Raw genomic sequence first — 20,530 nt, 5'->3', positions numbered from 1 at the left:
AGCACAAGCCTCGGTGTAACGCTCATTCCTTTGACGATAAATGTGAATCTGACCATCACCCCTGGTGAGACAAAACCGCGACTCGTCAGTGAAGAGCACTTTTTGCCAGTCTTGTCTGGTCCAGCGACGGTGGGTTTGTGCCTATACGAGACGTTGTTGCCGGTGATGTCTGGTGAGGACCTGCCTTACCACAGGCCTACAAGCCCTCAGTACAGCCTCTCTCAGCCTATTGAAAACAGTCTGAGCACTGATGGAGGGATTGTGCGTTCCTGGTGTAAATCGGGCAGTTGTTGCCATCCTGTACCTGTCCCGCAGGTGTGATGTTCAGATGTACCAATCCTGTGCAGGTGTTGTTACGCGTGGTGTTGTTACGCCTGTCTCCCTGTAGCACTGTCTTAGGCGTCTCACAGTATGGACATTGCAATTTATTGCCCTGGTCACATCTGCAGTCCTCATGCCTCCTTGCAGCATTCCTAAGGTACGTTCATGCAGATGAGCAGGGACCCTGGACATCTTTCTTTTGGTGTCCTAAGTTTTCATAACTGTGACCCAAATTGCCTACCCTCTGTTAGCTGTTAGTGTCTTAACGACTGTTCCACAGGTGCATGTTCATTAATTGTTTATGGTTCATTGAACAAGCATGGGAAACAGTGTTTAAACCCTTTACAATGAAGATCTGTGAAGTTATTTGGGTTTTTACCAAATATCTTTGAATGAGTGGGTCCTGAAAAAGGGACATTTCTTTTTTGCTGAGTTTATACTGAATGGAGTGTTACAAATTTACGTACATAATGATACGAAATGCTCTGAGACCAGGTTGACTGCAGATGTGCCTTTATAGGAAAAGAGACCCATCTAGTGTACATCTATGATTCTGTTTTGATGATAGATATGAAGTTTTCGTTTCACTTGTAAGCAACAGATTGAGGGCATTGATGTGTACAGTAGCCCTGTGTTACATGCATTTATTAGCTCAACACTGAGCTAGTGCTAATATTTAAAATGTTACAATTTCAAGAATGTCTGAATAATGGGGATAAAATACTAACATCCACTCAGCTCCTCTTTTCTTAATCCTGATTGGTGCATTTTGGGCGACTAAAAGGCGAGAGTAAGGCCACGCAGTGTAAACAGCACAACACAGTTAATAATTAATTAGCACCAACCAGATGACGTTAATCCTTCCTTTTTTTCAGTTCCTCTTTTCAAAATCTTTCATCACGAAAGAGTGTGGCTTGCTTGTGTTATACCTCACAATGAACAACCATTATGCTTCAGGTAGTATGTTCCATGTTTTTTTAATACTATAGAATATGTTGTAGGCATACATCATTTAAATCTTTTTTTATTGAGAACAACAATCAAGCATTGCTTTTGTGCACACAATGATGTATGATTTAACTTCTCAGTCACACACAGTCACACAGACACCAGTAATTACACTGAACAAAAATATAGATGCAACATGTAAAGTGCTGGTCCCATGTTTCATGAGCTGAAATAAAAGATTCCAGAAATGTTCCATATGCAAAAATGTGTTTACATCCGTGTTAGTTAGCATTTTGTTCTTTTAGGTGCTGAGGAGTATTTCTGTCTGTAAGAAAGCCCTTTTGTGGGGGAAAACTCATTCTGATTCGCTGGACCTGGATCCCAAATGGGTGGGCCTATGCCCTACCAGCCCCACCCATGGCTACGCCCCTGCCCAGTCATGTGAAATCCATAGACTAGACTGATTGATTTTAATTGACTGATTTCCTTATATGAACAAGTGCGGCTTGGCAGGGTCGTGTTTAGGAGGACGCATGGCTCTCGACCTTCACCCACCTCTCCCGAGTCTGTAGTGAAATTGCAGCGATGGGAAAAGACTAACTACCAATTGGATATCACAAAAAAATCAAGGCAAAGGGTGGCTATTTGAAGAATCTCATAAAATATATTTTGATTTGTTTAACACTTTTTTTTGGTTACTACATGATTCCTTATGTGTTATTTCATAGTGTTGATGTCTTCACTATTATTCTACAGTGTAGAAAATAATAAAAATAAAGAAATACCCTGGAATGAGTAGGTGTTCTGAAGCTTTTGACCGGTAGTGTATGTTTAAATCAGTGATTTTGTTATTTCAGAAGGAATTGGCCATATATAGACCCATAATACTGAATTAGTGTGGATCTGGTTTATATTAGTGTTGGGACTCGGTCAAAGGTGTAGACCTGATTTGTAGGAGTACTGGAGCTGAGGTGCAGGGATAGACCTGGTTTACAGTTCAGGCTTCAACACATTTAGACCTGGCTTAGTTGACTAATTGAGTTCAAGCATAGGTGCAGACTTTGTAGGTATGTAAATTGCATCTGAAGTACAGGTGTAGACCTGGTTTGTATGTCTGAAATGCAGAAGTACACCTATTTCTATGACACATGGGGCTGACATGTAGCAGTAGACTTTTTGTTTTTCAATATTGGGTTAGACTTGCAGGTGTACACCTGGTCTGTAAAGAATACTGGGTTAGACTTGCAGGTGTACACCTGGTCTGTAAAGAATACTGGGTTAGACTTGCAGGTGTACACCTGGTCTGTAAAGAATATTGGGTTAGACTTGCAGGTGTACACCTGGTCTGTAAAGAATATTGGGTTAGACTTGCAGGTGTACACCTGGTCTGTAAAGAATATTGGGTTAGACTTGCAGGTGTACACCTGGTCTGTAAAGAATATTGGGTTAGACTTGCAGGTCTACACCTGGTCTGTAAAGAATATTGGGTTAGACTTGCAGGTGTACACCTGGTCTGTAAGAATATTGGGGCTGAAGTACAAGTGTCGACCAGGTTTGTATGAATGTTTGGGCACTGGGGTAGACCTGTTTTTATATGGAGAACCCATGTATCGATCTGGTTTATATGAGTCATGGGGTGTAGAGATACACAAGGCTCAATTCAGGTAATGGGTCTGGATGGACCTCTATTGCCCATTTAAAATCCTTTCTGGCAATAATTTTGTGGTAGGAAATGATTAGCGTGTACAGGTTAAGGTCGTAGGACTAAGATATGCAAATGACAGGGTTGGGATGTACAGCGACTAGCTTGATAGGTTACTGTTGGTGACGTGGGGAATACAGGCCAAATGAAAGTGGGTAACATGGCTGAGATAGGCAAGTAACATGGATGAGGTGTATTGGCAAAGGAACTGGGGTCTATGAGTAACAAATATGGCATTTGGGGCTAGGATATGGGTACTTGATTGTATCAATATTAGGGTATTTGTCACACCCTGACCATAGTAAGCTGTGTTATTCTCTGTGTTGGTTGGGGTGGGATAGTGACTTGGGAGCCTCATCTAGGTGAATTTGTATTTCTATGGTGGCCTGATATGGTTCCCAATCAGAGGCAGCTGTTTATCATTGTCTCTGATTGGTGATCATATTTAGGTAGCCATTTCCTCATTTATGTTTGTGGGATCTTGTCTACAGTTAGTTACCTGTGTGCACACAAGTAGCGTCACTGTTCGTTTGTGCTTTATTATTTTGTTTGGTGAGTTTCAATGTTTTAAATATGTGGAACTCTACGCACGCTGCGCCTTGGTCTACTCATTATGATGATCGTAACAGTATTGGCATGTGGGTGTTAGGTTTTGGACAAGGGGGTAACAGGGCTGGTTTGTGTGGGTAAGTAAGGGTGGCAGTAAGATTGGCAGGTTGCCCCTAGCGGTTAGAGCTTTGGGCCAGTAACCGAAAGGTCAATGGTTTGACTCCCCGAGCCGACAAGGTGAAAAATGTGCTCTTGAGCAAGATACAACTATGGCTGACCCTGTAAAAACAACACATTTCACTGCACCTATCTGGTGTACGTGTCAATAACAAAAACACTTTTTAAGAGGTGTATATAGATATTGGGGCTGAGAAAAATGGCTAATTGTTTGTTTGTTTTATTATAGGCAAAGCACAGTATGTTCCCATCGGTCACAATTGTGACCAAGAATAAAACAATTTTTAAAAAAAGATACTTTTCAATAAAAACTTTTTTTTTTAAACAATCTGGATTAGAAGTTAGGGTTACTAGTGGTATAACATTGCATAGTGGCGTGCCTGAGAAACAATGTGGGAACAAATGGGTTAACGGTAATTGTATGACATCGAAGTGTCAAAATATTTGAGGAAAAAACTAATGCATCCTTCATTTGCATAGACAGGTCAGTCCAACGATTTCCCTGAAAAGCTTTGTCTTCATAGTCAGAGGGAAGTACATATTGTACATAATGTACTCTGCAGGTGGAGGACAGTAAGCTTTAGTGTGTTATAAAACAACATGGTTAGAGACCATTACAGCCACACTCCTTCCTGGTTGTTAATCATCATGAGGTAGTGACATTGCATGTGCACTCAATTAAATGTTGTATGAAGCTGTACACAAAAAAAGCTATCTGGCAATATATCAATCGTAATAAGTAAGTAGAAAAGTATGGATAAAGTACAAAGTAAAAAATAAACTCTCAAAAATATGTTAGTTACAATCACAGTGCTAAAGCAGTTAAGTGTTTCAGATGAGTTTTAAAAAATTCCTTCATTTGATTTGGCAATTTTTCCACATACGGTAAACATAAACAAATTGCCATTATGAATAGCTATACCACTCTTTAGTAGTGTGTCCCCCAAAACCCAGTGTAAATTCCCAATAGGTTATTCTTCCATGTTGATCACTAGGCTCCAGTTGTTCTGTAGTTCAGTCAGATCACTCTCACCCTCACACTCCTCTGACTGCCTCACCACCACAGAGGGTAAGATCTCCACCTGCTCTAACTCCCTGTTCATCTCCACCTCCACCTCTGGAATAGGCTTGGAGAGCAGAGGGATCTGGAGGATCCCTGTTGTAGGGCTCCAGTCAACACAGTTACCGCCAGATCCATCCTCTTCCTCAGACTCCTGTGGAAACAGCGTATGCCTCTGGGTTCTGTACAGGTTGACCTGGGATAGCCGCAGGGGCTGAGGACCCCTCCTGTTAGACTGTGTCTCGTACTCTGAGGGGTAACTTTGGGGCTCCTCAGCCTTGTCTTCCCAAAAGTCCACCTCAGGGGTCTCTCTGACTGAGAAGTGCTGCGGTGCGTAGGGACCCACCCGATCAGGCTCTTTGTAACTCGTGCTCTCCTCCCCCATCTTTAGACCAGACAGCAGTGGAATTCTAAAGAGCCCTTTCTCCACAGGCCCCTGTGAACATGGCGCAGATCTCTGTGTTATGTGCGTATTGACCTGGCTGAGATGCAGCAGCAGGGTTTCCTCACTGTGAGATGCCTCACTTTCCCTCATTTCCGGAATCTTTGGGGACGCTCCAATGAAGCCGTATTCTAGGGGCTCTGGTTGGGCCTCCCTGAAGTCATCTTCCCATGATCCCTCCTGACAATCCTCTCTGCCAGGGGCTTGCTGGGCAGCGTAGGGTAGTATGGGCTCCCCCTCTGAATGTTGGATGAGGGCAAGGATAGTGTTGGGATTTATGGGCATCATCTCCATGGGCTTGGCCATGTTGACCAGTACCACGTTCACTGTCACAGCTTGCTCAGGACAGAAGGTCCGCGGTGGGTTCGGAATGTCCGATATTTCCTGAAACAGGAAAAAAGTGGACATGCATTTTAGTAAACTGCACTTCATAGCCATTGTTGAAGTCTTCTATTGGTCACATAAGTCACACAATTCTTACCAGGAAAGGGGGGCTTTTCTGTTTATTACCACAGACAAAGTGGTAGACAAGGCATCCGACCAGGATCAGCATGAAGAGGCAGATGACTGATGGGACAACGGCTCCCAGCAACATCAGTAGCAGCTGGCCATAAAAGGGATCTGTAAAGACAGTGGTGAGGTAGAGGTAAAATAAGACAGATCTATACAGTACACAGCCGTTATAGGAAAGGGAAAGCCCATAGGATAAAGCTGAGAAGACAAACCCACACTCATTCACTAGCACACGCACATACAGACACACACAAACACCCCTTGAAACATCAACATAATTCCTTCTCTAACAGGAAGAGAAAATACACCCTGGGAAAACACCTCAAGTTGTCTCATTCCTCAAGTCCTCTCGATTGTTTTGTCGTGCTGTACCAAAACCTGTTGAGTAGACTTATCCTGACAGATAGCAAAGAACACTGCACACTAGGTCATTGGAGCAAGATTAAATCGAGTCTTATCTTACCCTTTGGGGTTGTTAGGCACTGCCATTCAGATGCATGACAAGCAAAAAGAAGTGATAGGACCTGGGCCTTAGCAGAGAAACAATACTGGGTTTCAAAGGCAAGCAGCCTATATTCAAAGGATCTGTTTTCCACAGTGAAGTGTTGCTGAAAGACAAAATGTATACAGAAAGTTAAAATACACAATATAAAACTAACAATCATAATTAATCTTAGATAAATATATAATTGTAGATCACAATCTATTAATGCAGCAACTTTCACTGATTAAAGTCCCTGTAGACAGTCCTACATATTATGTAATTTAATTCTTTACACAGAGTTACAGTAACCTAAGTAACACCAACCGTTTTGTTGCTTGTGTTGTCGTACACAGACAGGTTGTAAGTCATCTGAGGGTAGAATTTCAACAAGGAGTACTCTTTTGTCATATTTCCAGTCTTCCATCTCATTGGACCCTTCAGCTTAACGGTAACACTATTCTCCTTCACCACAAGTTTGACAAGTGGAGGTCCAAAGGTTGCTGTTTGAGAAAGGTATAAAAAATGTCCTATCATATGTGGCCTGACACATTCTCTGATTGAGTGTTTCACTTTGGCTCCTCTTTCATAGATAAGGAAAATGATCTTTGAACAGGATCTCAACTTACTGTCAGCTTTGGGTTCAAAACTCTTTGCTGTGAGTGTCCATTTAGAGGATCCATTTTTGCCCAAAGCCTTGACTCTGGCAAAGTAGCCTTCATCCAGGTCAGTTGTCTCATTGGATAGATCACACCAGGTCTGAGGGATGTCTCTGCACTTCTTCTTCACCCTCCAGCGCACCCGTCTCGCTCCACCATCAATGCGGTCACCATAGCTAGGAGACAACAAATAAACACATAATGAGATGTGTCCTTAAATCCATGGATCATGGACATTTATTTACAAGTAGTTCATGGAAAGCTCAGTCTCTCGTGACAAAACCAAGTAGCTGATTTGGTTCTGGGTGCCGAGATCGTGATAAAGGCTAAAGTGTCCTCACATTGCATATTCCACTGTGTAGTTGGTGTCATTTGGTGCGTCTTTCCCAGGATGCCACTTTACAATGTTCCTCAGGTTCATGGAGTTGAAGTGTACTCCTTCGGGACGCGCTACAGAGGTAACGTCTGAGACCACTAGGAAAGGAGAAAGAGCAGAAAGCAGATGATCAAGGTCATTTCAAAATGACTGCTGGAGCATCAGTCCTTCAACAGTAAACAGTTCTAAAATAATATCATTATATTATAGAGAAATAAAGAGAGCGATTTAGACCCTTCTTTTGGAGACTGAAAATATATTTTTTTATAGAACAGGATTCAACAATAAAAGATTTCATAAACCCTCAAAAAGACACCCTGCTTTCCCTCTGACTGTACGAGACCACATCTTTGTTTCCTGTGTGATTCAGAATACCACACGAGCACGTAATTCAAGGACATCTCATGATTAGATAAAAGAAAATGAACCCTGTTCAGTGCATCATAAATGTCATTGAGCGCTCTTTTTCTGTATGCATGCCAACAACCTTTTGAAATAGCTTTGATCAATGCCTTGAGTATCAACTTATCATGAAATGTAACACGTTCCTCTACCATTTCAACTCACTATCTACATCTGCTGGGTATGCTGATGGAAAATACATTTAGAGTGAGGTTCCACATCAAGCACAAGTAAAGTGAGTGAAAACAAAAGTAAACCAAAGTAAATGCCACCCACATAACGATGAACGTGTTTGGGTGAGTTCCAAAGTAACAAAAAAGTATTGCATTGGTTAAACATGCTTAAAATGACTTTTTAAAGGAGAAAGGGGGAAACAAATTGAACAATGACAGCTGAACAATGATAGCTGAACTATTCCTGTAGCTTGACAGTTGCAACTACAATGTATCATTTGCTAAATATTGAGTATACTGTCTATAGGGCATAAAACCAAGCCAACGGTGTTCTCACAAACATTGCCAGGTGATATGTGATCAACTGGACTGCACAGCAGTAGTAAACATGTTCTTAAATGGATTATGAGCTGCAAATGAAAATTAAGCCTACCTGCGGTCCATAGAGAAATAATGTAGAGATATTTGACCATTCTTTCGCGTAGAATTGTTGGTAAATAGTTTATAACATTGTCATAACAAAAGTTTTGACACCTTTAAAAGGAGGTTTGAGCTCATGGACATTTCAACCGATAGGCTAAAGTAAATTATTCAGTTCTAGGATCTTGTTCTTCCACTTCGCTTCCATGTTGTTCACGCAGAGTGGTATTCTTATCTGATATACCTTACACTGGCCAGGTCGCTTAGTCAAGTGACATGGGCGGAGTTATTTACTGTAAAATATTAGGAATTCGGAACACTAGCACATGTGCACATGGGGAAATAAACTAGGCCTAGACGTTACAGTGTTTTTCCATATATTTTTAAACCCAGGTTATGGGATGATAACTTTTGATTTGATATGATTCAATGTTTTAACATTTAAAGTATGGATATGAAAAACACTTGTTCTGGTAGGGAACATCTGTCAGATTTGTGTAAAATGTTGTAATAACTTGTACATATTTGTTTGTGTTCATCAATGAGGTCGCTCTTGCTGCTGCTGAGTCTCTGATCCACCTCTACACAGACAACACCATTCGGTATACTTCCGGCCCTTCTTTGGACACTGTGTTAACAAACCTCCAGGCAAGCTTCAATGCCATTACAACAACTCTCCTTCCGTGGCCTCCAATTGCTCTTAAATACAAGTAAAACTAAATGCATGCTCTTCAACCGATCGCTACCTGCACCTACCTGCCTGTCCAACATCACTACTCTGGACGGCTCTGACTTAGAATACGTGGACAACTACAAATACTTAGGTGTCTGGTTAGACTGTAAACTCTCCTTCCAGACCCATATCAAACATCTCCAATCCAAAGTTAAATCTAGAATTGGCTTCCTATTTCGCAACAAAGCATCCTTCACTCATGCTGCCAAACATACCCTTGTAAAACTGACCATCCTACCAATCCTCGACTTTGGCGATGTCATTTACAAAATAGCCTCCAATACCCTACTCAACAAATTAGATGCAGTCTATCACAGTGCAATCCGTTTTGTCACCAAAGCCCCATATACTACCCACCATTGCGACCTGTACGCTCTCGTTGGCTGGCCCTCGCTTCATACTCGTCGCCAAACCCACTGGCTCCATGTCATCTACAAGACCCTGCTAGGTAAAGTCCCCCCTTATCTCAGCTCGCTGGTCACCATAGCATCTCCCACCTGTAGCACACGCTCCAGCAGGTATATCTCTCTAGTCACCCCCAAAACCAATTATTTCTTTGGCCGCCTCTCCTTCCAGTTCTCTGCTGCCAATGACTGGAACGAACTACAAAAATCTCTGAAACTGGAAACACTTATCTCCCTCACTAGCTTTAAGCACCAACTGTCAGAGCAGCTCACAGATTACTGCACCTTTACATAGCCCACCTATAATTTAGCCCAAACAACTACCTCTCTCCCAACTGTATTTAATTTTAATTTATTTATTTATTTTGCTCCTTTGCACCCCATTATTTTTATTTCTACTTTGCACATTCTTCCATTGCAAAACTACCATTCCAGTGTTTTACTTGCTATATTGTATTTACTTTGCCACCATGGCCTTTTTTGCCTTTACCTCCCTTCTCACCTCATTTGCTCACATTGTATATAGACTTGTTTATACTGTGTTTGTTTTACTCCATGTGTAACTCTGTCGTTGTATCTGTCGAACTGCTTTGCTTTATCTTGGCCAGGTCGCAATTGTAAATGAGAACTTGTTCTCAACTTGCCTACCTGGTTAAATAAAGGTGAAATAAAAAATAATAAAAGTGTTGGGTCACGATAGCATAGCACTTTTGACAGGCCCACAACATTCTTGAGATGGCAGTGCAGTGATTAATGTACTTGTATAGGCCACATTGCAAATATGTCCATGTTTGAAGACTTGTTTGACTGGTGTGAATAGTTTATTTAATTGTCATAGATCACCACCTTGTGGCATAAATGCTAACTCTCCACTTGAGGTTATTGATGACGTTGACGTTTTACATTATGATTTTGCATAAGCACGTTTACTTAGTTTAAACTGATCTAGACATATTAAATGTATCAGTATGATTAATAGTTTCATTTTAGATATGCCACAGACCATTGAAACGTAGATCGTATTGTTTTATTAAACGAAATGGCACCACAGACATGGAACAATGTACTGTGTCATATCGGTTTGTTTTTAAGGCTGCACCAACTTCCGGTTAACAAACGTTAGCCTTATAGCTGTAGAAACCATCCATAATCATTGAATGGAGCAAAGTGTCTATGTGATTTCTGACATGAATTGGTAAATTGTAGTGTTCATCGTTGAAGCATGGCGATTTCAATGGAAACCCAGCTCCAGAGTATATTCGAGGATGTAGTGGTATGTGCATTCTGTATCAGACAGACTTTAGATAGCCAGCTGACGTTAGCCACTTACCTTTTGTTAGCAGCTAACGTTACTAGTTTAGCTAGCTAGCTTTTTTTGCTAATTCACTTATGGCCGAATAGTTTTTGGTTAGCCACATTTTACAACAATCTCAGCATGCATTCTACTTAGCCTAATATTTGCTGCCTCATGTTGATCAAGCTAATGATATATGTTAATAGCAATGCCAAAACCCGCTAGCTAACTTTATACAACATTTCTACTTTAGCTATATAACGTTAGTCTATGACAACAGGGGTGTAATCATTATGCTGATTCTGTAGCAAAACCCGAAAACGAGAGGTTATATTTGACATTCAGGTAGGTCCCTCCCCGTTTAGTTCCGTTTTGCTCTTAAACGGCAAACGGTTTCCGTAATGAATACATCCTTAGATCGTGCACGTTTTGTTAGGTCATTAACTCTATATGTGATAGCTAGCTAATTTGTCGAGTGTAACATTCTAACCATTACTCCATTGATTGTCTATTCACTGAATGCATCATTTTCTTTTTCAGAAAACAGAAGTTATTGAGGAAGCCTTTGCAGGGTATGACTTCTGAAGCAGACTTGTTTTCTGAAGACATAGCTAGGCCAGATGTGCACTGTCTGCATCCCAGTTAAAGATTAAGTGCAGTATAAAAAACACTTCAGTGTCATACAATTTGTTGTAGTACTTGTGGAGGAGTTATGTTTTCATAGTTGTCTTTAATGAATTCGCATTTGTCTTCTCAGCATGTTTATGGACACACCTGAGGATGAGAGAACAAAACTTATCAGTTGTCTAGGTGCCTTTCGTCAGTATTGGAGCACTCTTCCTCCGGTGAGAGAGATGCCCAAGATTTGACACATGCAGCATCAAACATCATTCAAACCTTATACATTGCACTTGTTTCTGTAATTCCTCAGTAGTAACAAGACAGTTTGCTGCTTTTTTTCAGGATTCCCATGACCAGTGTGTGCAGTGGATTGTCCGATTCATTCATGGCCAGCACAGCCCCAAACGGATCTCTTTTCTCTACGACTGCCTCGCCATGGCAGTGGAAACCAGTCTGTTACCTCCCAGGTAAGGATGTGTTTTTCTCTGTGAGATAATGACTAGTGTTGTGTATTGTGCTGCGGACAGACAAATTAAATGTCATGTTTTCTCAGGATGGTGTGTCAGGCTCTCATAAGCTCAGATAACCTGGAGTGGGAGCGGACACAGTTATGGGCCTTGACTTTTCGACTCATACGAAAGATCATCGGTGGTGTGGATTACAAGGTAAGAAACAATGCACTTGGAGAGGCGCTGTTGGAAGCCAAGGATGTAAAACGTGTTTCCCTATAGCTCCTGAGTTAGTGACCAAATGTATATATTTAACCTTGCAAAATTGTATATATTTTTGTTTGGCCAGCCGTCTGAAGAGACCCGTAAACAATTCAGATCAAGTTTGAGAACTTTAAGTTTGTAATGTCGTCGACCCGGAAAAAAACGAAGTCTGCAAGAGCAGGCCACAGCAAGCCCGCGCCCTCTCCTGATTCGCCACCGGACGCTGCTAATGCCGGCCCCACGGAAACACTGACTGTGGAGATGCTACAATCCGTGATAGGCACCCTCAAAACCGATATTTTCGGCAAAATTGACTCTCTCTCTACCAATCTCAGGTCAGAGATATCAATGGTCAAAGACGAGCTTAAAAAATCTATTGAGAGTATAACGTTACAGAATAAGCTCGACGCACACGGAGTGGCCTTATCGGATTTGGAACGAGATGCTGCAGACCACAGCACTCGCATTAGCGAGCTAGAGGCTAACGTTGGCTCACTGACAACTAAGGTGGCATACCTCGACAATAGATGCAAAGATATGGAAAGTAGAATGCGGAGGAACAACATTCGTCTACTGGGAATACCGGAGGGAGTGCAGGGCCCAAGACCAACGGAGTTCATGGCCCAGCTGCTTCAAGAGCTGCTCGTTCTGGAGGAGAACTCACTGTTAGACCGGGCCCACCGCACTCTGCGTAGCCGACCACGGGATGGAGAACCCCCGCGACCATTAGTCATCAGGGTGCCTTTCTTTCACGTTCGCAATGACACACTGAGGAGATCGGGAGAAGCATCCCTTGTTGTACCGCATGGTGTGGAACAAATGGTTGGTTAGCTGATATTGTTAGCAGCCCGAATGGTTTGCTTATCGAAGCCAATTTTGCTGGGTTCATCGACATTTGAATGTCATTCTCTTTTTCATTTAAAAAATGTCTAACCCAGGTTGCCGCCTCTTTCAATATCTGTCTGTTTTCATGGTTCAGTCGTAGTTTTACCATCTGTATTGCTGTTAAACCGCTCTTAACCGAGGCTAGTTTTCCTTAGACTCTGTTGGGGGCCAATCTGTGTATGTTTGGCTTACTCTAGTTAAATGGTCACAAATCCCAGGTAGCACATGGTAACAGTTATCATGCTTTGCTCAACTTTTTTCTATTTAGGGTTTTGCTTGCATCTCAGTTGGGGAGATGCTTCTGGAAGGGGTTTTAACCTCTTTATTTGTATATAGTTTTTATGTCTTGTGCCTTGTCGTTTGTCTTTGTTCCTTGTCGTTTGTCTTACCTTTTTTACACTCTAAATAAATTCGGCTTTGGCTCCAAATTCATGGCTTGGATAAGACTTATGTACTCATCCCCTCAAGCCTCTGTCAGGACTAATAACACTCAGACTGCTTCCCTTTGCATCGCTCGACACGCCAGGGTTGCCCTTACCTTTTGCCCTCGCCATAGAACCACTTGCAATAACACTTCGCTCCAACCCCCTCATCAAAGGTATTGTCGGATATGGACATGAACACAAACTGTCTTTATATGCAGATTTATTATTAAAACTCATTCATAGGGCCCACTGGACCAAAGTAAGATTATCCAACATTTACACGGATGTGAACCCAAATTGTGTATGATGTAATCGGTCTCCTGCTAGTCATGTACACATGTTTTGGTGTTGCCCATCTCTTGTTGGTTTCTGGAAAGACATCTTTAACACACTCTCGGAATTAAGCGGCACACAGATTGAGCCAGACCCTTTCATTGCACTATTTGGGGTTTCCTTACCCACAATACAATTGACCAAAATGAATAAGGATGAAATTGCCTTTGTCACTTTGTTAGCGAGACAGTTAATTTTACTTAGATGGAAATCATCTGCAGCCCCTTCTCATGCTCTTTGCATTAAATCTGTTTTGAATTGCATAAAGTTGGAAAACATTTAACACACTCAATGGGTCTATAGACACATTCTATGCAATGTGGACTCCCTTATGTTAAACGAATACATTTCCCTGCAGTTCCAGAGTGATGTGTGTGTGTATATATACAACAGTGTAAATAGTTTTATTACATGTTTATTATAGGATATTATCTACTAAATAACATGAATGATGTGCTTCATTGTGTTCCATCACAGGGAGTTAGAGATCTACTGAAGGCTCTGCTGGATAAGATTCAGACCATCCCCAACACTGTTAGCTCAGCTGTGGTCCAGCAGCTGCTAGCTGCACGAGAGGTACGCCTCCTTTCCAGCCATAGGCTTTTTCACAAGAGTTTGGGGATTTCCTGTTGAAATAACCTGCTGAAATGTTTGTGTATCTCCTCGCAGGTGGTGGAGTACATCCTCGACAGGAACGCGTGCCTCCTGCCTGCCTACTTTGCCATTACAGAGATCAGAAAACTCTATCCCGAGGGGATGTTGTCACACTGGGTATGTTTTTAACCAGTTTATATTCATGTCATTTGTGTGGATGATGAATCGATTTGAACTGAGTTACATAGCATCTGAGCTGGTCAGTCTTTCACGCTATCCTTCTCTTTTATTCTAGCTTCTGGGCAGTCTCATGTCAGATTTTGTTGACAGTTTTCGACCCACTGCAAGAATTAACTCCATCTGTGGTAAGGCCACCATTTGCACCTAACCTGCCTGGTATTGAGCAATGAGATGCATATATTTATTTGGGACTATTGCTCAGAGACCTTTAAGTGACCTATCATATGTTTGACCTGTAGGGAGATGCAGCCTCCTTCCAGTGGTCAACAACTCTGGAGCTATCTGCAACTCCTGGAAGCTGGACCCCACCACATTACGATTCCCTCTCAGGGGCATGCTGCCCTTCGACAAGGTACTACTCCTAAACCTATCACCTCCATAGAAATCTTTTACCCAGACAGTGTAAAGCATGTTTTTCAAAGCTTTTGTCAAAGGATGTGGGTGTTTTTCCCCCAGGACCTGTTTGAACCACAGACAGGGCTGCTGCGATATGTGCTGGAGCAGCCCTACTCTCGAGACATGGTCTGCAACATGTTAGGGCTCAACAAGCAGGTACTTCTCCTCTCCTGCCCTGTCAGCTCTCCCCTTCCTCCTCTACCTCCCCCTTGCTCTTGGTAACACAGATACAGTACACAAGCCAAGGATGCTCCAGATGACCAGCCTATCACGTGAGGTGTCTTGTACTGTATTTAGTGCATCTGATTACCTGTAGAATCCAGATGAAGGCAAACAACAATGGTTTGCATTGCTTTGTTTCTATAAGGCCAGCCTCCAATCTATTCCCTGCCAATTCAGTGCTCTATGTTTACCCCCAGCCCTGCTTGGCAGCTCAAATCCACAGTGTTTCAAGTTCTGTCTGACTCTGCCCCTTTGGCCCAGGGACACACAACAACGAGTATTGGTGTAAGGGAATACACCAGCTAATATGCTCCGTCACATTCGCTTGATGTGTCTCTTAGGAGTACTCCGGCTTTACTGACTGACAGGGGAACTTGGAGCTGGCCTCCTAGTCACTGTTTTGTCTTCTCCTTTTTTCTTCCTTTCTTTTTGTTCTGTCCTGTCTTGCCCATCCTCCAATGCTCTAGACCTTGAACATTGCTCAGGTATGTTCACAATCTTCCTGTTGTATTGTGACTAACCAGTTACTGGACGCAGCTTCCTAGCTACACTGATCACGTCTAGACAACCCAAAAAATGACAAATAAAGCATAACATAGGGCTTGAAATTACCTTAGAGGCCAATGTCCAAGAGCATGTGAAAGAGCTGATATGACAATGCATCACATTGACAGGATGTGCAAGGGTCTACAGTTCAGCTCCCCTTGTTGGCCACGAAGTGTGGTCCGTAGATGTCACATCTCATTGGAGTTTTAATGCTGTGGCTGTTGCTGTCTGTCAAGACATCTCTCAAAGCTGTTTTGTAAGAACATACTTTCCCACAGATGCGTTGTGTTCGGTCTTGGGTTTCAGAATTCCATCTCCCGTCCCAAGATCCTGTATACAAGTCCAGAAACACAGCAGCTTGACAATTATTTTGCTTCTCTGTCTTTCATAGATTATTCTACTTCAAATTTTCAGTGTTACCTCTATACATAGCTAGACACAATTGAAACACTCTTTCAACTGCCTGTACACTGGCAAAATTAGTTAAGCGATTTACTTAGATTCTCATTTTATGGTGGCTAACTCCACTGCCCCTGTAGTCTCCCTGCATTAGACTATGAATTCATTTTGTTGAATTCATTTTGCAATTCTAAGAATGTGCAGAACAGCATTGTAAAAGCTCTCGTGAGATCTCAAGGGAAAATGATTGTAGTAAAATGTGAACAAATTGTATCAATTGCCACCAATTGATACAATTGCAAATTTGATATTATTAGAATCTACTTTGGTGTGTTATATTATTGAATACACTAGTTCCTTCCCTATTCCAATGTCCTTGAATTTAGTATCCTATATATATTAATTTTGAATGAAACAAAAGCATGTTACAAATCATTAATCATTTACAATTTCAAACATGCAACATTACCAAATCAGCAAAGAGGATCGGACATTTTCTGTTTGAAACTAGAGGTGTACGTACCTGAGAATGACATGTTAATTTCAAGCCCTGATCTGCTGCATGCCGGAATGTAGTATAGTCCTGTCTGTTTTCAACTGTGGTTCAGGTGTATCTTGACGTTTGCACTGCAAGAGTTTTCCATTTGAATGTTAACACTAGATAGGCTACGTTGTTTCAAGGTACTAGATTGAAATGCACTCCGGGAATGTCCGGAATTGACCATGTCTTTGTTCCCATAGGAGCATGATCAAATGTATCTTTTGCCATTGAGGTTACATTATTGGATTTTGACACATCCACCACAACAGGGATGATTTGGTTCAAAAGCTACTATGAATTGTGCTGACTGACTAATTACTTTGCTTTCACCATGACTTTTGGCAGACAATCTCCTGATTTTGAGTTGTTTTCCTAATGCAATGGGCTGAGCCTTACTAAAATTATCCTTATTATGTTTCATTAGAATGATTACTTGGACCTATCTTTGGTCCTGGCCCTCTATCGGAACATTGTACTAAAAGGCAGCAAAAAGGCTCAAAAGAACCTACTGTATACATAATTCCGTCGAAGATGGCTTTAACTCTTTAGATTCCATAAACCAATTCCATTGGTTAGACACCCATCAGACCAGCCTTAATCCAGTAAAGAAACCCCCATCTCAGAAGAGCATGTGTTGTGTCACTGTCTCCCCCTTTGCCCTTTGGAGATGATGCTACCCTCTGCTCACAGCGTGGTGTTGATGAATGGCAGTGTGTTCTATACCTGCATGTCACTTTCAGGGAGCAGCTGCAGTATATCAGAAAGAGCAAGTACTCTTTGTGGTGTCAGAACAGACTGGGTATATCGACGCTTGTTCTCAGTCTATCAGCATTGTTTTTCAGTAAACGTTTTGACCACAAGCCATTATTTATTCAGTGTAAGACTGATTTGTAAATGTGCAGAGCACCACCTGTTGAGTAAATATTGTCTTAACAGGTCATTTACATTGGATAGATTACTGAAATTACTTTTATCAATGATGGCAAAAGTGACCAATGTGGTGATATAGTGCAGCTACTCTGGGATCTGGGCTTTCATTGGCAGTGGTGTAGTCTTCATGTCATGCTCTGTTTTGTGTGTGTTTGAGTCAGTGTGTACCCTCTGTGTGCCCGGGACAAGCTCTGTTTGTACCCAACATTTATGAGACTCCCGTTTGAGCCAAGTGTCTAGAGTGATGTTGGTGTGAGACCGTGTTTGGAGTGGAGTAAGAGGGAATGGAACTAAAATGAAGCAGTCAATGAGGCTAGTCAAGGGCCCCATGTTTTTTTTTTTTTTTTTTTTACTCAACTACATTTCTGAATCCACTGTGCTGATTTCACTTGTTTTGGTGAGGTATGGGCCAGTGCTGAATTCCCTGTGTGAGGTACATTTGACTCTTTTTTTTTTGTATGAAAATGTTTACACACCACTCTGACAACGGTCTCTTTGGGCTCTCCCCCCCAGCACAAGCAGCGCTGCCCGGTGCTCGAGGACCAGCTGGTGGACCTGGTGGTGTACGCCATGGAGCGCTCGGAGACCGAGGAGCAATTTGACGACGGCGGCACCAGCCAGCTCCTGTGGCAGCACCTCTCCAGCCAGCTCATTTTCTTTGTGCTCTTCCAGTTCGCCAGCTTCCCACACATGGTGCTCTCGCTTCACCAGAAGGTGAGGTGGTGTTGAAACAGACAAAACTTTAATAGAAGTGGACACAGTCATTTGTCCTATTATCGTGAATGCTCTATTCTTGTTCTTGCTTCGTTTTTACCATTGACAATTGAATTTGCTCTTTTGTTCCACACTGCTAGTCTGTGAGACAGAGAGACTGTTATACAGATCATGTCTAAAATGTCTGTCTTGTGTGTGTTGCTCCTCAGCTGGCCGGTCGAGGTCTGATCAAAGGCCGAGACCACCTCATGTGGGTCCTCCTCCAGTTCATATCTGGCAGCATTCAGAAGAACGCCCTGGCTGACTTTCTCCCTGTCATGAAGCTGTTCGATCTTCTCTACCCAGAGAAAGAGGTAGCCACTGTGTGTGTGTGTGTGTCTGTCGTTTCAGCTCCTCCATCTGTCAGAGCATCGCTGCAGGAACCAGGAGGCTCCACTCTGAACTGCATCGAGAGCTGCTGTCTCCAAGGGGACGCAATGAAGGAATCTGCAGCTCCATCTCACCCCAATTTACTTCTAGCCAAGTCTTCCATTAGCATGCAAATACTGGATCTGTTTACTAACGCTGCGCTAACACAGAATCATGGCTTACTTGTCCCGCTTAGTCCAGAGCTAAGTGGATATTTATTAGCTTTCTGACCAATGATGATACAGCCAATTGTGAATGAATGAGTGAAATATTTAGTGACATAATACATTTTACTAGTCAGGTGATACAACCATTTACTTGGCGTCTACATAATTTAGAAGATATTGATATAAATTGAATGTTTATTGAAAGTTTTATTGGTATGACTGGCGACATCGTGATGTGTGTCTCTCTACAGTGCATCCCGGTGCCAGACATCAGCAAGCCCCAGTCGACCCACGCCTTCGCCATGACTTGCATCTGGATCCACTTGAACCGCAAGGCTCAGAACGACAACTCCAAGCTGCAGATTCCTATTCCCCACTCCCTCAAGCTGCACCATGAGTAAGAGAATGTCTCAATCAATCAAGTGTATTTTATAGAGCCCTTTTTACATCCGCAGTTGTCACAAAGTGCTGTACAGAAACCTAGCCTGAAACCCCAAACAGCAAGCAATGCAGGTGTAGAAGCACGGTGGCTAGGAAAAACTTCCTAGAAAGGCAGGAACCTAGAGAGGAACCAGGCTATGTGGGGTGGCCAGTCCTCTTCTGGCTGTGCCGGGTGGAGATTATAAGAGTACAAGGCCATTTAAGGCCAGATTGTTCTTGAAGACTTTCAAATGTTCATATATGACCAGCAGGGTAAAATAACAACCACAGTGGTCAACACCTCTGGAGGAAATGTCAGTTGCCGAGCATTCACTGGTCCAGGCAGCAGGTCCCACAGAAAAAGAGAATGTCAAATCAGCAGTTCTACCTTTAGAGGCCAGTATGTACTTAACACCAGCTCTTGTCTGTCATGTTGTCTACTAGAACTCTCATAAGGAATCACTTAGGCAGCCAGTCTAAAAGTGTTTGTAGTCAGTGGTCACCAACTTGCAATATAACTCACAGATGCATGATTTGTGATGCCTTTGAGATAAAAGCAACATCTCAAATCTGGGGTTCGATTACATTTAAACTGCTTGCCTCCCTCCTACCCCCTATAATATTTCACCTGTCCTTGTGTGTTTAGGTTTCTCCAGCAGAGCCTGAGGAACAAGTCCCTGGGGATGACAGACTATAAGATCGCCTTGCTGTGTAATGCCTACTCCACTAACTCTGAGTGCTTCACTCTGCCCATGGGCGTGCTTGTGGAGACTATCTATGGCAACGGCAGCATGCGCATCACCCTGCCTGGCACCAACTGTACCGCATCAGGCTCCGTCACACCACTACCCATGAACCTCCTAGACTCCCTCACCGTCCACGCCAAGATGAGGTGGGCTAGACTTACCACAGAGAGAGATACTGTATATCTCTATAGTCCCTACAACGACTACTACTGCTCCTTTCAATGGTGCTGTCAGGATATCACAGCAACATCACCAGTAATACTTCATTTAGTTAGCGCTCTTACTAGGGATTATTGAAGTAAGAATGGAGCATCCTCAGTCTTCCGAGGCTTACAGGAAAACTTGAGGATGCGTCCTATGATGTTTTTAATTAAGTAATTTTTCAAAAAAAATGCTTGAAATGCTGTGCTAAAAATAATCTACTTTAAAATGCATTATTTTAGACACCTGCCATGTTCTTTTTAAGGACACGCCATTTTGCAATTTTATTCACATTTATACTGCCCTATTTAAAATTCAAGAAGGCTTGGATAATTTGTTTTTTTATTTAAACATATAACATTTCAACTCTAGTCA

The 20,530-nt window shown here is 42.3% G+C and overlaps 2 protein-coding genes across 6 annotated transcripts in view; one reads left to right on the top strand and one right to left on the bottom strand.

Moving 5' to 3' along the window:
• Nucleotides 1-3,901: 3,901 nt before the first annotated feature.
• il20ra (interleukin 20 receptor, alpha) lies at nt 3,902-8,474 on the bottom strand. Of its 2 annotated transcripts, none has more exons than XM_024377949.2 (7): nt 8,237-8,474; nt 7,194-7,326; nt 6,823-7,028; nt 6,521-6,696; nt 6,176-6,320; nt 5,681-5,820; nt 3,902-5,583 (listed from the first exon to the last, which is right to left on the bottom strand). In XM_024377949.2, exons 1-7 carry the CDS (start codon nt 8,274-8,276, stop codon nt 4,669-4,671), a joined length of 1,755 nt encoding a protein of 584 aa, XP_024233717.1. In that variant the 5' UTR covers nt 8,277-8,474; the 3' UTR covers nt 3,902-4,668. The 2 variants fall into 2 exon arrangements, with proteins under 2 accessions (XP_024233717.1, XP_024233716.1); XM_024377948.2 differs by lacking the exon at nt 8,237-8,474 and adding an exon at nt 7,531-7,968.
• A 1,969-nt stretch (nt 8,475-10,443) lies between these two features.
• The window catches only part of med23 (mediator complex subunit 23), a 28,228-nt gene continuing 18,141 nt past the window's right edge, over nt 10,444-20,530 (top strand). Inside the window, exons 1-15 of one of the 4 annotated variants that reach the window (XM_024377944.2) lie at nt 10,444-10,633; nt 11,195-11,226; nt 11,412-11,499; nt 11,618-11,742; nt 11,829-11,940; nt 14,109-14,207; nt 14,301-14,402; nt 14,521-14,590; nt 14,705-14,817; nt 14,922-15,017; nt 15,551-15,568; nt 18,013-18,213; nt 18,423-18,566; nt 19,040-19,185; nt 19,855-20,100. In XM_024377944.2, the coding sequence (XP_024233712.1) occupies nt 10,583-10,633; nt 11,195-11,226; nt 11,412-11,499; nt 11,618-11,742; nt 11,829-11,940; nt 14,109-14,207; nt 14,301-14,402; nt 14,521-14,590; nt 14,705-14,817; nt 14,922-15,017; nt 15,551-15,568; nt 18,013-18,213; nt 18,423-18,566; nt 19,040-19,185; nt 19,855-20,100 (1,643 nt within the window). In that variant the 5' untranslated portion in view covers nt 10,444-10,582. The remainder of the gene's footprint in view (nt 10,634-11,194; nt 11,227-11,411; nt 11,500-11,617; nt 11,743-11,828; nt 11,941-14,108; nt 14,208-14,300; nt 14,403-14,520; nt 14,591-14,704; nt 14,818-14,921; nt 15,018-15,550; nt 15,569-18,012; nt 18,214-18,422; nt 18,567-19,039; nt 19,186-19,854; nt 20,101-20,530) is intronic. The other 3 variants (XM_024377945.2, XM_024377946.2, XM_024377947.2) reach the window with 3 other exon arrangements.

Source organism: Oncorhynchus tshawytscha, linkage group LG18, assembly GCF_018296145.1.
Source record: "Oncorhynchus tshawytscha isolate Ot180627B linkage group LG18, Otsh_v2.0, whole genome shotgun sequence".
Taxonomy (NCBI): Eukaryota; Metazoa; Chordata; class Actinopteri; order Salmoniformes; family Salmonidae; genus Oncorhynchus; species Oncorhynchus tshawytscha.
The sequence above is the reverse complement of the archived record's forward strand: the minus strand, read 5'-3'. Positions and strand labels throughout refer to the sequence as shown.